This window comes from Streptopelia decaocto (genome assembly GCF_964273445.1).
Source record: "Streptopelia decaocto genome assembly, chromosome: 4".
NCBI lineage: Eukaryota > Metazoa > Chordata > Aves > Columbiformes > Columbidae > Streptopelia > Streptopelia decaocto.
Window position 1 is genome coordinate 21,617,964 of NC_138658.1, and position 15,843 is coordinate 21,633,806.

Sequence of the window (15,843 nt, forward strand, 5' to 3'; positions counted from 1 at the left end):
CAGTGGACCATCCTTTAAAACGTTCATTAAGTTCATTTTGTCACAACAGTCTCCCAGGGCAGGAAAAATGGTACAAGTGCATCTCATGACCACTGTTTGTGGGTTAAAGACATCAACTTCGAAGAAGTTGTCAGGCGCCACTCAGAGAGGCTAGCTCTGGTTTCATCACTGTCTTGATCTGAAAGACACTTATTAAACACTGTTAGTATGGCAATTCACATCCTGCAGTTCAGTATTGAATATTTTCACCTAAACTCAAATCCCCTTGAGGTACACACCGAACTTCTCCATCCTTAAGCATCACCCACCAGGTGCCTGGGCAAAAACAATCCCACGAATGGGCTTGCCTTTGCCTGAGGCAGGAGTAACCCAGACTGCCTTTCCTAACATATTTTTCATGTGTACTACAGGGACTTTATCTCCTTCTACAGTCCGTAGAATTTCTGATTGGGCAGGCCCGGCTCGATTGGTTGATCCCCTGGTGTTGACCAACCAAGTGGCTTTTGCTAAATGTGAATCCCAGTTTTTAAAGGTTCCACCACCAAGTGCCTTTAGTGTAGTTTTTAGCAAACCATTGTACCTTTCAATTTTCCCAGAGGCTGGTGCATGATATGGAATATGATATACACACTCAATACCATGTTCTTTGGCCCAATTGTCTATAATACTGTTTTTGAAATGAGTACCATTGTCTGATTCAATTCTTTCTGGCGTACCGTGTTGCCAAAGGACTTGCTTTTCAAGGCCCAAGATAGTATTTCGGGCTGTAGTATGAGGTACGGCATATGTTTCCAACCACCTAGTGGTTGCTTCCACCATTGTAAGTACATAACGCTTACCCTGACGTGTTTGTGGAAGTGTAACATAATCAATCTGCCAAGCTTCTCCATACTTTTACTTTAACCATCGCCCCCCATACCATACAGGCTTTAACTGTTTCGCTTGTTTGATTCCGGCGCAAGTTTCACATTCATGAATAACCTGTGAAATAGTGTCCATAGTTAAATCCACCCCTCGATCGTGAGCCCATTTATATGTTGCATCTCTACCTTGATGCCCTGAAGCATCATGGGCCCACCGAGCTAGGAAAAGTTCACCTTTATGTTGCCAGTCCAAGTCCACCTCAGCTACTTTAATCTTAGCAGCTTGATCCGCTTGTTGGTTGTTTAGATGTTCCTCGGTGGCTCGACTTTTAGGCACATGAGCATCTACATGCTGAACTTTCACAGGCAGGCTCTCTAGCCGAGCAGCAATGTCTTGCCACAGTGTGGCAGCCCAAATGGGTTTACCTCTGCGCTGCCAGTTGCTTTTCTTCCATTGCTGTAGCCACCCCCACAAGGCATTTGCTACCATCCATGAGTCAGTATAGAGATAAAGTATTGGCCACTTCTCTCGTTCAGCAATGTCCAAAGCCAGCTGGATGGCTTTCACTTCTGCAAATTGACCAAATTCACCTTGTCCTTCAGTGGCTTCTGTAACTTGTCGTGTGGGACTCCACACAGCAGCTTTCCACCTTTGATGTTTTCCTACAAGATGACAGGATCCATCTGTGAACAGTGCATACTGCTTATCAGTCTCTGAAAGAGTATTATACGGTGGTGCTTCTTCAGCACGTTTTACTTCCTCCTCATCTGGAGACATCCCAAAGTCTTTACTTTCTGGCTAGTCTGTAATCACTTCTAAGATCCCTGGGCGATTGGGACTTCCAATTCGAGCTCGTTGTGTGATCAATGCAATCCATTTACTCCACGTAACTTCGGTTGCATGATGTGGAGAGGGAACCGTCCCTTTGAACATCCAGCTCAGCACCGGCAGTCGAGGTGCTAGGAGGAGCTGTGCTTCAGTACCGATCACTTCTGAAGCAGCTCGAACTCCTTCATATGCTGCTAGTATCTCTTTTTCAGTTGGAGTATAGTTGGCCTCAGATCCTTTGTATCCTCGACTCCAAAAACCTAAGGGTCGACCTCGGGTTTCTCCTGGTGCTTTCTGCCAGAGGCTCCAGGTAAGTCCATTATCTCTGGCTGCGGTGTAAAGCACATTTTTAACATCTAGTCCAGTCCGAACTGGTCCAAGGGCCACCGCATGAGTTATCGCACGCTTAATTTGTTCAAAGGCTTGTCGTTGTTCAGGGCCCCACTCAAACTGGTTCTTTTTATGAGTCACTCGATAGAGAGGGCTCACAATGTGGCTGTAGTCAGGGATATGCATTCTCCAAAAACCTACAACGCCCAAGAAAGTCTGTGTCTCCTTTTTATTAGTAGGTGGAGACATTGCTGCAATTTTGTTGATCACATCCATTGGGATCTGACGACGGCCATCTTGCCATTTTATTCCTAAAAACTGGATCTCTCGTGCAGGTCCCTTGACCTTGCTTCGTTTTATGGCAAAACCAGCATCCAAAAGAATCTGAATTCTTCTCTCACCTTTCTCAAAGACTTCTTTTGCTGTGTCGCCCCATACGATGATGTCATCAATATATTGCAAGTGTTCTGGAGCTTTACCTTGCTCCAGCGTGGTCTGGATCAGTCCATGGCAGATGGTAGGACTGTGTTTCCACCGCTGGGGCAAGCGATTCCACGTGTACTGGATGCCTCTCCAGGTGAAAGCAAACTGCGGTCTGCACTCTGCTGCTACAGGAATAGAGAAAAATGCATTAGCAATGTCAATTGTAGCATACCACTTAGCTGCCTTTGACTCCAGTTCAAATTGCAGTTCTAGCATGTCAGGCACAGCAGCACTCAGTGGTGGTGTAACTTCATTCAGGCCACGATAGTCTACAGTTAGTCTCCACTCGTCACTAGACTTACGCACTGGCCAGATTGGGCTGTTAAAAGGTGAGCGAGTTTTACTGATCACACCCTGGCTTTCCCATTGACGGATCAACTTCTGGATAGGAATCAAAGAGTCTCGGTTGGTGCGATATTGCCGGCGATGCACCGTCGTGGTAGCAATTGGCACCCGCTGATCGTCAACCATCAGCAGTCCTACAACAGAAGGATCATCTGAAAGACCAGGCAAATCAGACAGCTGTTCAATTTTCTCAGTGTCCACAGCTGCTATACCAAATGCCCACCTATACCCTTTTGGGTCCTTAAAATACCCTCTCTTGAGGTAGTCTATGCCAAGGATGCACGGAGCATCTGGACCAGTCACAATGGGATGCTTTTGCCAGTTTTTTCCAGTTAGGCTCATTTCAGCCTCTACAACAGTCAGTTCCTGGGATCCCCCAGTCACTCCAACAATATTGATGGATTGCGTTCCTTTATAATTAGAAGGAATTATTGTGCACTGAGCACCAGTGTCCGCTAAAGCTTTGTACTCCTGGGGGTGTGTTGTACCAGGCCATCGTATTTGTACAGTCCAATAAACTCTGTTATCCCTTTCCTCCACCTGGTTGGAGGCAGGGCACCTCTAATTTCTGTTTTGCACAGTCTCTGGGTGTGAATTAGAGGTTCCTTCGAGAGCATCAGAATCTCTTCTGCTCCTTTTGTAAACTGGAGCAGCCACCTTCCTAGGAGTTTTTCCTTTGATCTCACGTACTCGTTCTTGAAGTTCTGAGGTAGGTCTTCCATGCCACTTATTCATGTTTTCTCCCTGCTCATGTAGGAAGAACCACAGTGAACCTCTTTTTGTGGGCTGCCTCTGTCCTCTCTCTCAAGACTGGAAACACCTTTTCCTAACAGCTGAAACATAGGTTTGTGCAGGTCGTGAATGGTATGTGTCTTCTCTGAGTTCTTTGATTTCTTGCAATAGCTTTTCAAACCGGTCATCAGATTTTTCACACAGTTTCTCCACAGCACAGACACAAGCCTGTAGAGAACCAGCAAGGCTGTCCTCAAAGTTCCGGAGCTGCTCAATCACTTCAATAATATCTTGTACACCTCCAGATGACCAGACCATTCCTGCCAATGACTTAGCATATGCAGGTGGTGCACTTTGTACAAATCTGCGCCACAGAGGTCGTGTACAATTGATTCTATCTGGGTCTGTCCCCTCTTGGCTGTTTGGTCCAAAATAAATGATCTCTCGCACAGCTAATTCTCTCAGGAACTGAATACCTTTCTCCATAGTATTCCATTTCCCTAACTTGGATATACAATCTTCCTTGTAGGGAAATCTTACTTTCATAGCTGCCAGGAGTCGGGTCCAGAGAGTAGTGGCATTAGACTCTCTTGAAATTGCCCTATCAATGGTGGAATCTCTTGACAGAGATCCCAGCTGCCTGGCTTCACCCTCTTCCAATTCAATTGTTTCTGCCCCATTGTCCCAGCATCGGAGCAGCCAGGTTAAAATATTCTCTTCTTCACGATGACTAAAGTCTTTTCGCAGATCTCTCAGCTCACCTGGAGAAAAGGACCGAATGGTGGTCACTTCATCTCCTCCCTGTCCTGATGGTGCCCCTTGGGTTGATGTTGGCCCTGTGCCATCATCTGCTGCACGGGTAGTCTTTCTAGTGACTTTCTTACAACCGGCAACTGATGCTGATATGGGTTTACCATTATTTGATTAATTTCCAGAGTCTGAATGACTGTCACAGTGGTTACTGTGGTTACAGCAGCAACAGTGCCCAGTGTGTGAAGAAAGGCGGGCTGCCTTAGCCTTTGAGGCTGGAGAAGTAATGTTATCAGCAGTGGCCTTGGCAGAGGAACTCTGCGTAGGAGCTGTAGCTTCAGCCTGTGAAACCGCCGTTGGCGGGGAGGCAGTGGCTGCAGTGGCAGTTTTTGCTGTTTTGCTCTTTCTCGAGCGGCCAGGAGTGCTTTTTGCTAAAGTTTCCGAAGACCCACCGCAAATCTCAGGACAACAAAGAGACGCAAACCTCCTGTTGAACGCCATTTCTCTTAACAGAAGCACAAACTGACACACATTCAGCAAACCAGATAACACCATCACAGTTCTATCAAAACTCCAAGGATATTCAAAGCTCTCTAAAACATTTGCGAACTGTCCTAGTGAAAAAACGAAAGTATTGTTAGTCAGCCTTTCTAAAGATTCGCTTGACCAATTAGCAAACACAGAGCCGTACTGCTCTTTAATCTCTCCTGGAGGCTTTTCAAGGTAAAGCAGAAGCGAGTAGAAATTCATTAGCGGCTGCAGTATAATGAAATAAACCACTGACAAACCACACAGTATCATCATGATCATTGTCCACTTCCTTGTTGTTATATAATGAATACTCTGATTTAAAAAGAAGGCCCAACACAGATATGGAATCAGTGAGCACAATGTAGAAAATAACTGATACCACTTATGCCACAACATCTTTAAATCAATGTAATTCACTTTGCCTTAATGCAACTAAATAATATCCAAAGCAAACAGACGCGCAAGTATCACAACTCTATGAGTTGGCACTGTGCCAAGAAAACTGAAAGGTACGTTAGAGCAGTAGAAAGCCAAAAATCTTCAAATTTACCCCTTTCTCGTGCCCCACGTTGGGCGCCAATTATCTGTCGAAGGTTAAGATTGCGGGGTGACAATAAAACCCTGGCAGATGTATTGTTAACCTCCTCTCCCCCCCACTTCCCCTTTTTTGCCCCTCCCTCTCCCCCCTTCCCACTCAGGACAGGCGATCGGGAGGGAAAGAAGGACAGAGAGAAGAGAGTTGGAAAAATTAAAGATGTTTTACTAATGCTACTAATAAGAATAGAGAAAATAATACAAAATATACAAACCAATCTTGAATGTCTCAGCAACTGCAGAGCTGGCAACCAAAGTCCTGGATTCAGTCTCTCACTAGGCCTCAGTTCTCAGGGATGACCAGCAAGATCCTCTCCTAAGGTTGGCCATAAGCAGAAGGGCAAAAGGGACGAGATCCTCGTGATCTCCCACTTTTATATGAAGTATTCACGTGAATGGAATGTTATACACAGTTGGTCAGTTTCTTAGTCACTCCTTTCTCGTTACCCCTCTCGCGAGATGTCCATTTGTGCTTATCAATAAGTTTGCATTCCATTGCTAGGTTTACCAAAACATGTGTCTGGTTCTCCAGGAAAATGCAGTTAATATGAAGGCTTTAGCTGACAGGCAAAATTCACTGAAAGAGAAACTTGTTTTTAACAAAACCAGGACACTCTGGCACTAAACCATGTCCCTAAGAACATCATCTACATGTCTTTAACACCACCAGGGATGGTGACTCACCCAATATCCTGGGCAGCCTGTTCCAATGCCTGACAACTCTTTCCATTAATAATTTTTTCCTAATATCCAATCTAAACCTTCCCTGGCACAACCTGAGGCCATTTCCTCTTGTCCTATCACTTGCTACTTGGGAGAAGAGACCAACACCCTCCATGCTACAACCTCCTTTTATGCCAGTTACAAAAGCTGGTGTTGAAGGAAGCTGCCTGTCAGAGACAAGGCTTACCTCTCATCAGTCTGTTTGGGGTAGGAAATCTCAGTCCTAGCTGGGTTCAGAGCTAAGTGGGAGCCAGGAGCTATTGCAGTTCCCAGATGTTCCTCCTATGACGCTCAAGTTCCCAGTCCCTAGCTCTTCCATGTGCTGCTGAAAATCTGCTGTCCACTGATTTTCTGCCTACCTGTACTGCAGGTGGCCAAGCTACAGAACTGATCTGGAGAATCGGTAGCTGTTGGGACAACCTGAGATTTCTTTTCCCCTTCTCTGTGATCCAACAAAGACCTGAGCAATTCTTCTGGGGCTGCATGCCCTCAGCTCCCAGGAACAGGTAGGGCCATCGCCAGTACTTCAGAACAACCCCAGGTTGCCTGTGCTTGAAAGCTACTCTTGTTGCAAAGTCTTCTGCCTTTATGTGGTAATGAAGCAAACAGGTAACTTCATTGTTAACCTTGGTAAAACAAGCCTACAAATTCAGCAGGGACAGGGGATTTTAGTTATTAAATTGCATTCTCACCTATTGAGATTAATTCCTCCAAAGCAGCACAGCAGCAAGTGGGTATGAATACAGGACTCATTTTGTCCATCCCACAGCTCAGTGAAGATTAAACAGCAAGCTTTCAATTAAAGGCATACTCACACCTTTTTCTCTTCTAAATGAACTTTAGAGCCCACTTGACCAACAGCCACTCTGAACTTTTATTTTGTAATTTTAAAAAATAAAGCTTAAATCTTTAGAAAGAGAAGTTTATCTCCAAAGGTTAAACTTCCGGCGATGTGCTTTACCATCATAGCTGCTGGGCTCCTTCATGCTCAGCATCACTCCAGAACTTTGCCTGTGTCAAAAGAAGACTCACACACGGAAATATTCATTAACATGTTTATTTGTTTATCTTCAAAGGCAGCACATACGTTTCTATCTACTTGTAGGTATAAGTGTGGCAAATACAGAGATACTATGAAGTTATGCTGTCAAACAAGGCACAGTTTTGAAAAAAATAAATTGTCCTCATTCTCTTCTTTGTAGGAGCTGTCTTCAGAAATATGAGACTGAATCTCAGGACAAGGTCTGTGATGTACACCACTTCTGAAGGCTGATGAGTTCTCACCTTGGTAACAGCTGAATTTCACATAACTACTTAAGACTTCAACCTATGTCTTGCATTTTTACATGTATATTCTTGTTTCTTACAGTTATGCTTCACTTTTTCCTAGCAGGAAACTAAACTGTGGCTTTAGTAATACCTATAATTAATATTATTTATTCCATCTCTTTCCAGGTATTTATATATAGTGTATTTCTTAAGTCTATATTTGGATGGCCTATTTAGAAATGAATGGATTCCTTCCAGAATGGCAACGACCCTTCTGTGACTCAAACATTAATTTTCTAAATGGCTTCACAGGTAAATGGTGAAATACCTTATACATAATTATAATTAACAAGATATACCCTATTAATGGTCAGAAAACATGCTTTTAATAATTATAAACAGAATCTTTTCTGAGGTACAACCTTCCCCTCTGCTATGAATCCTTAGTCAATACCATCTGATACCTCCACAGTGACACCTATGAAAATCCTATTAAAAAAGCACTCTTAATTGCCAGTCTCACATACCTTAGGCACCCACAAGATGTAGATTTTAGAGATGTAGATTTTACATTTCAGAACTATTCAGAGATTCAACTGCTATAATATGTTTGACAAGTCTTTGTTTCGAAACAGACAGCTGGCATTATAGGCTAAATGGATTTACCTGTTTTCTTAACTTCATTCAAATCAACTATGCCTCTAATTTCTCAGAGCACGGAAAAACTTGCAACTGCGATTCATACTCTCCCATGCGTCCTCCTTTGTGATTGCAAAGTCTTAAGGGTCAGGGGATGAGAGGCTTCCTCAAAAATCTTGGTGGAAGGATTGCAATGATAATGAACAAGGCAGAGTAGAGAATGATTCTGTTCCATATGAGGAGCTCTTTAAAGAAATTAGAGCACCTCTCACATAAAAAGACAAAGGACAAAAGTTCCATTATACTAATTTGAGCTGTGATCTCAGCAAATCTTACAAACAAGACTAAGGAAAGGGATGTTGGAAGAAGCGTTGGTAACTCTGGTGGTAATTACAGAGACATGGTGGGACAGCTCACATGACTGGAATGTGGTCATGGATGGCTGTGTCCTTCTCAGGAAAGACAGGTCAGCCAGGCGAGGTGGTGGAGTTGCTCTTTACATGAGAGAGCAACTACAATGTATTGAATACTGTCCAGGCATGGATGAGGAGCGAGTTGAGAGTCTATGGGTGAGAATTAAGGGGCAGGCTGGCAGGGGTGATACTGTTGTGGGTGTCTATTACAGGCCACCAGATCAGGGTGAGGAAGTTGATGAGGCCTTCTATGGGCAGCTGAGAGTGGCCTCACAGTCTCAGGCCCTGGTTGTCATGGGGGATTTTAACTTCCCTGATGTTTGCTGGAAGGACAACTCAGCCAGCCAGCCACAGTCCAGGAGGTTCCTCCAGTGCATTGATGACAACTTTCTGATGCAAATGGTGGAGGAGCCAACTAGGAGAGGAACACTGCTGGACCTCATCCTCACTAACAAGGAGGGTCTGGTTGAAGCAGTAAAGGTTGAGGGCTGCCTTGGCTGCAGTGACCATGAAATGGTGGAGTTCAGGATCTCCTGTGGCAGGAACAGAATAGCAAGCAGAATTGCAACCCTGGACTTCAGCAGGGCAAACTTTGACCTTTTCAAGCAATTGCTGGGGGAAATCCCATGGGAAAGGCTGCTTGAAGGTAAAGGGGCCCAAGATAGTTGGTTAGCATTCAGGGACTGCTTCTACCAAGCTCAAGATCGGAGCATCCCGACATGTAGGAAGTCAAGGAAGGGAGCCAGGAGACCTGTGTGGTTAAACAAGGAGCTGTTGGGTAAGCTCAAGTGGAAGAGGAGAGTTTACAGATCATGGAAGCAGGGGCTGGCCGCTTGGGGAGAATATAAGGCTGTTGTCAGAGGATTTAGGGAAGCAACTAGGAAAGCTAAGGCCTCCTTAGAATTAAACCTGGTGAGAGGGGTCAAGGACAACAGAAAGAGCTTTTTCAAATACGTGGCAGATAAAACTAACACCAGAGGCAATGTAGGCCCACTGATGCATGGGGTGGGTGCCCTGGTGACAGAAGATACAGAGAAGGCAGAGTTACTGAATGCCTTCTTTGTCTCTGTCTACTCTGCCGGAGGCTGTCCTGGGGAGCCCTGTACCCCTGAGGCCCCAGAGGAAGGCAGGACAATGGAGGAGTTTGCCTTGGTTGATGAGGACTGGGTTAGGGAGCAATTAAGCAATCTGGACATCCATAAATTCATGGATCCAGATGGGATGCACCCACAGGTGCTGAGGGAGCTGGCGGAGGTCATTGCTGGACCACTCTCCGTCATCTTTGCCAAGTCTTGGGAAACAGGAGAGGTGCCTGAGGACTGGAGGAAAGCAAATGTCACTCCAGTCTTCAAAAAGGGCAATAAGGAGCACTCAGGTTAACTATAGACCGGTCAGCCTCACCTCCATCCCTGGGAAAGTGATGGAACAACTTATCCTTGGTGCCATCTCAAGGCATATCAAGGATGAAAGGGTGATTAGGGGTAGTAAACATGGCTTCACCAAGGGTAAGTCGTGCTTGACCAACCTCATAGCCTTTTATGAGGACATAACCATGTGGATAGATGATGGCAGAGCAGTGGATGTGGTCTATCTTGATTTCAGTAAAGCATTTGACACAGTCTCCCACAGCATCCTTACAGCTAAACTGAGGAAGTGTGGTCTGGATGATCAGGTAGTGAGGTGGACTGTGAACTGGCTGAAGGAAAGAAGCCAGGGATTCGTGGTCAATGAGGCAGAGTCTAGTTGGAGGCCTGTATCTAGTAGAGTGCTCAAGGGTCGGTACTGAGACCAGTATTATTCAATATATTAATCAATGATTTGGATGAGGGAATAGAGTGCATTGTCAGCAAGTTTGCTGATGACACCAAGCTGGGAGGAGTGGCTGACACGCCAGAAGGCTGTGCTGCCATCCAGCAAGACCTGGACAGGCTGGAGAGTTGGGTGGGGAAAAATTTAATGAAATATAACAAGGGAAAGTGTAGAGTCTTGCATCTGGGTAGGAACAACCACAGCTTCCATTTTAAGTTGGGGAATGACCTATTAGAGAGCAGCGTAGGGGAAAGGGACCTGGAGGTCCTGGTGGACAGCAGGATGACCATGAGCCAGCACTGTGCCCTAGTGGTCAAGAAGGCCAATGGCATCCTGGGGTGTATTAGAAGGGGGGTGGTTAGTAGGTCGAGAGAGGTTCTCCTTCCCCTCTACTCTGCCCTGGTGAGACCACACCTGGAATATTGTGTCCAGTTCTGGGCCCCTCATTCAAGAAGGACAGGGAACTGATGGAGAGAGTCCAGTGCAGGGCAACAAAGATGATTAAGGGAGTGGAGCATCTCCCGTATGAGGAAAGGCTGAGGGAGCTGGGTCTCTTTAGTTTGGAGGAGACTGAGAGGTGACCTCATTAATGTTTATAAATATATAAAGGGTGACTGTCACGAGGATGGAGCCAGGCTCTTCTCAGTGACAACCAATGGTAAGACAAGGGGTAATGGGTACAAACTGGAACACAAGAGGTTCCACTTAAATTTGAGAAGAAACTGGAACAGGCTGCCCATGGGGGTTGTGGAGTGTCCTTCTCTGGAGACATTCAAAACCCGCCTGGACACATTCCTGTGTAGCTTCATCTAAGTGTTCCTGCTCTGGCAGTGGGATTGCACTAGATGATCTTTTGTGGTCCCTTCCAATCCCTAACATTCTGTGATTCTGTGATTCAGTAAATGGTGATTTTTCTTATAAAGCAATACCAAATTGATACTGCAGCCAAGTATCAGGGAGCACTGTGCTTTTGGCTGGATGATGGGAGGCATTACAATGAGGTCTGCTCATCACCCATGGAGCTGACTCCTTCCAAGAGCCGAGCAGTTTATTCCAGGATCCTGTCTGAAGTGTAATGTATGGAACAACGTCCTGCTCAACCTCCTTGCCCCATTAATTTGAAAGGAAAAGCAGAGGCTTTGTTTTCTCACTGAAAAAGTTTGCAAGGAACAGAACAACGCCTGCATCCTGTCAGACAGGTAGTTACTCATCAGACAAATTATTACTGGGATCAGAAGCAGCTACATTTAGCTCAATAAAAATAATTTTCTCCCAGAGCTTCCTGACTCTAAGGAACACAACTTTTGCTTACGTTATTATAGGATGATAGTAGTCCCCTTATTTTTATTAAAAGCTTTACGGCTTAAAAGTATAGTTTAAAAGTATGGGAGTGCTAATACTCTAGAGGATTAATTTGTGACCATTTTTTCACAAGCATACAAAAGTTATCACTTAGTAATGAGTGCAGATTGGCAAAAAATAGTGATGATCACGGATGCTATTTAATATAACCACATAATAACTTCTGGGACACACACACAGGATGTTCACTTGCCACAGAAACATATGTGAGGCTCAAAATCCTGAAGAATTTAGAAACTTGTCCTTGAAAAACTGATAATCATATTTACTGGAATGTCTGATAGGTTTATTTTTTTATATATATTTCTTTACTATGAAGGATAAATTCAAATACTCAGTTTCTTTTGACAGTATTCTGATAAAAAAAATTCCTAATATCTAAAAATAGCAAGGTCTTACAAGCAGTCCTGCTATCCTTATCAAGATTAGAAGAGTTTGCAGATTAATGGGATTTTCAGATGTTATTTGCAAAATTGTGCTATTTTAACTATGTTTTTCATATTTCATATTAATAATATTAAAATATCAGGGGTAAACTGGACACTGTTATTGTTTATACTTAATTCACGGTCCTGTTTCCCTTCCTTGTTTTCATAAACTGTTTACCTCTTTTTAACACTCCGTAAAGAGATTTGCATGCTTATATGTGTGCATAATTGTAGGTAGGAAGATTGTTATATAACTTTTCAGCCTTGTAAAAACATTCTAAATGAACATTGTTGTAATAAGTTTGGTGTTCAGACAATAAAGACCTCTAAGTAAAATAATAAAATTATAAAGGTATTTGTGTTTACATTGCATGTACACAGCATCTTCATCAAAATTGGTCAAATAAGAGCTAGTTAACGATACACTTTTACCATGTCTTAACAGGCAGAAATCCTGTTGTCACATGTCAACCAGTTACTCAAATTACAATGCTGAAGAAAACCAGTGAATTGAGTTATTATTATGGCAAAAGAAATTGCTTGTTCAAAGACTGTCATAAAAACTTATGACAGGTCCAATGGACCTTGCTTCAAACTCTGAATTTGCAAATCTCCGCTTAAAGAAAGGAATGGTTGATTACTGGGATTCATCGAGCTTTGTTTACGTAGTTTGAAAGAACATGTTTTCTAATGTATGAAATGATAGAAAGGTTCCAAATCCTGCTTTTACATGTATTCTGCAAAGTAATAACTGCCATCTTCTGTTCTTTAACTGTTCTTCAGGCCGGCAGTGATGGTAGCTGGAAAATGCCTTCTGAGGACTGTGACGGCCACACAAGTCACTCCAAAATCAGTGCTTTACATTATTTATCATGAAGAATCTAAGCAGAATTTTAGTTTATCTGATTGTGTGAATGAACACAGACTTTGCTAAAAGGGGAATTCTGGGTTCAGTTTTGAAAATGTGACATACAGGTATTCTACCAGATGCACTTTTACTGTTAAATATAGTTGTTTCAGCTGTGCCTATAGATTGATGTTGCACTTGGGACAGTCAATGGCATTTCAAATGCCTTGATTGTACAGGCTTGCAACAGTTTCATGAGCGTGTTCAACCAGATTTTAAACAAAATTAGTTTTGTTTTGGGCCCAACCTGTGTTATAGATTAGATCAAAACTGCACCATAGTGTGCCCTCCAGGCTGGATCTATTCTATCCAAGTTACAGTTGAACCACAACTGTTAAGCACAGGTACTAAAATCACCGATAGCCCTACAAATAAGGCATCAAGCTTGTAGTTTATTTTTTTCTGAAAGGGACAATAATCTGGGATTTAAAGAAAACTCTCCAGACACATTTAGAGCCTGATCTTACAAGGTATAGAGCATCTTGGATTCCCATTCAGTAGGCATAAAGGATGTTTAATACCTGAATAGGAGGATCTCAACACTTTGGAAGACAATAAGCATCAGAGGCACAAAGCGCAGACTTTCTATTCTATATTACTCTTTTGTATTTATTTCAATGACACCAGCTATTTTTTATAAAAATGTGTAATACACTTCGAAGTCACACTTCAGTCATAAAAGAACTTAGAGTTCTCCGACATTTATACTGCAACACTGTGCTCCCATTTAAATGACAAAATTCCTACCGAAACTGCTAATTTGTTGCATGACTCTTCCAAGATCTTCCTGTACTCATTATACATCTGTCAGCTTCTCTGTCAGCAAGCAGGCATTCTCTATAATGAAAACAGCAAATAACCAATAGTAAACGTTGTAAGTTTCTATATACACTTTGATAGCTACCTATTTTATATTTGGGTTCAGCACCTGGTTAACAGATTTGTTTCTGTCTCAAAGGGTTATTTCTGTAAATTAAAAGCAATTACATGATCAAAGGCAATTAAATTCTAAAGCTGGGAAAACAAGCTAAAAATCTGAAGAAAGTGTAATTTTGTTCATTTACGAACAGGAAAAATATTTTCATTTGGACAAAGTAAAACAGAGATAATGTACAATTGCCTGTCATAATCAAGTTAAATTTTGATACCAATGACATTTTGCAAAAATCTGCATACTGGTATATAGTCTATGGATTAAGAGCAAATACTGTACCAGAAAGGATCTAGAACTGGTGTCTTTGGAAAAAGATCACAGGGGTTTTGAAGCACGTGCTTCTTTATCAAGTTCTGTTATTAAAAAAAAAAAGAAAAAAAAAAGTGTTAATGCTTTAGGCTTACAACATTCTTATTAACACTAAAAAAAAACTAGTTGTTTTATTTGAAAAACATGTAATACAGTAAAAAGTAACAAGAGAAGGAACTCTTAAGGCAACACAGAGGTGAGCCACATAAGATACAGAAATACAGAACTTATAGGGATTTCTATTCTTGTTTCTTGCACCCTTGTGTGGCAGTTCTCAACCAGGCTGGTTTTGGAGGATAGGTCCAGGTGGGACCAGCTGTGGACCCAACAAGGAAGATGCATTTGGGAGAAGATGATGGCAAAGACAGCACTGAAAGATAGCAGGCGGCAAGGAGACCATCCAGGGGAAAGAGTGAGCAGTGCAGCAAACACGAGCAGGCTGAGGAGGTTGGATAAGTAAAACTGCCATCCCTCAGTGGGGTTCTCCTAATGGGACGTGACCAAAATAACAGGTGGCTGGGAGGCAATGGCTTAACTGCAGAGCTTTTGGCAGCCACACGCGCCCTTTGCTCCTGTGATGGGTGATGCTCAGCCTTGTTCCTTCCTTGCTCCATTTCCACGCCAAACTCCCACCTCTGAGCTGCACTTTCCGCTCTGTTCCCAGCAACTCCCCGCCTAGTTACAAGATCCCTGGGGGATCGCTTCCTATTTTGGGAACTACTGATCTGGTTTGCCTCCTCAAATGAAGAAAGTGCACATATATCTAGTCCATCCTTGACATCTATTTGTCAAATCTATTCTCAAAGGCTTCTGATGAAGGCCATTTTACCACATCCCTAATTTAGCAGTTCCAGTGCTTCATAATCATATAGCTCAGTTTTTCCCCTAATACTTAAGATAAATATTTGTTGCTAATCAAGCTGTGGGTTTTTTTATTGTTCTACCTTTGATAGACATGAAGAGGAAAAGAACACCATCCTCTTTTATAATAACTCTTTATAGCTTGAGAGACTCTTTCCTTCCCCTAATCTTCTCTTTCTTGGCTAAGCAAACACAGTCTCTTCAGTATCTGAAAGGCGCTCATGTTTTCTGACGTCTGCATAATCCTTGGCTGGATCGTCCTCAACTTGTCACTACCCCTTCGCACTGTGATGCCTCAAACTGAACTCTGTCTTTCAATCATGGCAATACCAATGGCGCTTACACGGCATATGGATTTAATTTATGTCTAAAATAAATATATGGATCCAGTTCTGGTGGAGATGAAAAATAATGTTCAAAGCAGTGTCACTGCTGGTGCAATGTCTGACACAGATGCGAACTACTGGACCACTCAAGATAAAATTTGTTTCGTCATATCATGGGCTTTTATTAAGTATAATGGCTAACTAGGACTTCACCTATAGTTGTATGCAAGTAAGAATAGGATAAGTAGACCTATGAAGAATATCTAAGAAATAGTGTAAGTTATCAGATGAAGTCTCATTTTGTATGAGGCCAACATGTACATTAGCAGTTAACTCTGTATTTAACAATGCAGTTATTCCAGGTAACATTTTCTGAAAACAGAACTAAAGTACCTAGATGGAAATT

General features: G+C 42.9%; 1 protein-coding gene across 1 annotated transcript in view; it reads right to left on the bottom strand.

Moving 5' to 3' along the window:
• Positions 1-13,611: 13,611 nt before the first annotated feature.
• Positions 13,612-15,843, bottom strand: part of TTC29 (tetratricopeptide repeat domain 29) — a 148,565-nt gene continuing 146,333 nt past the window's right edge. The window contains exons 11-12 of the mRNA XM_082050592.1: positions 14,221-14,294; positions 13,612-13,844 (exon numbers count right to left, since the gene is read on the bottom strand). Of these exons, the coding sequence (XP_081906718.1) occupies positions 14,257-14,294 (38 nt within the window). The 3' untranslated portion in view covers positions 13,612-13,844; positions 14,221-14,256. The remainder of the gene's footprint in view (positions 13,845-14,220; positions 14,295-15,843) is intronic.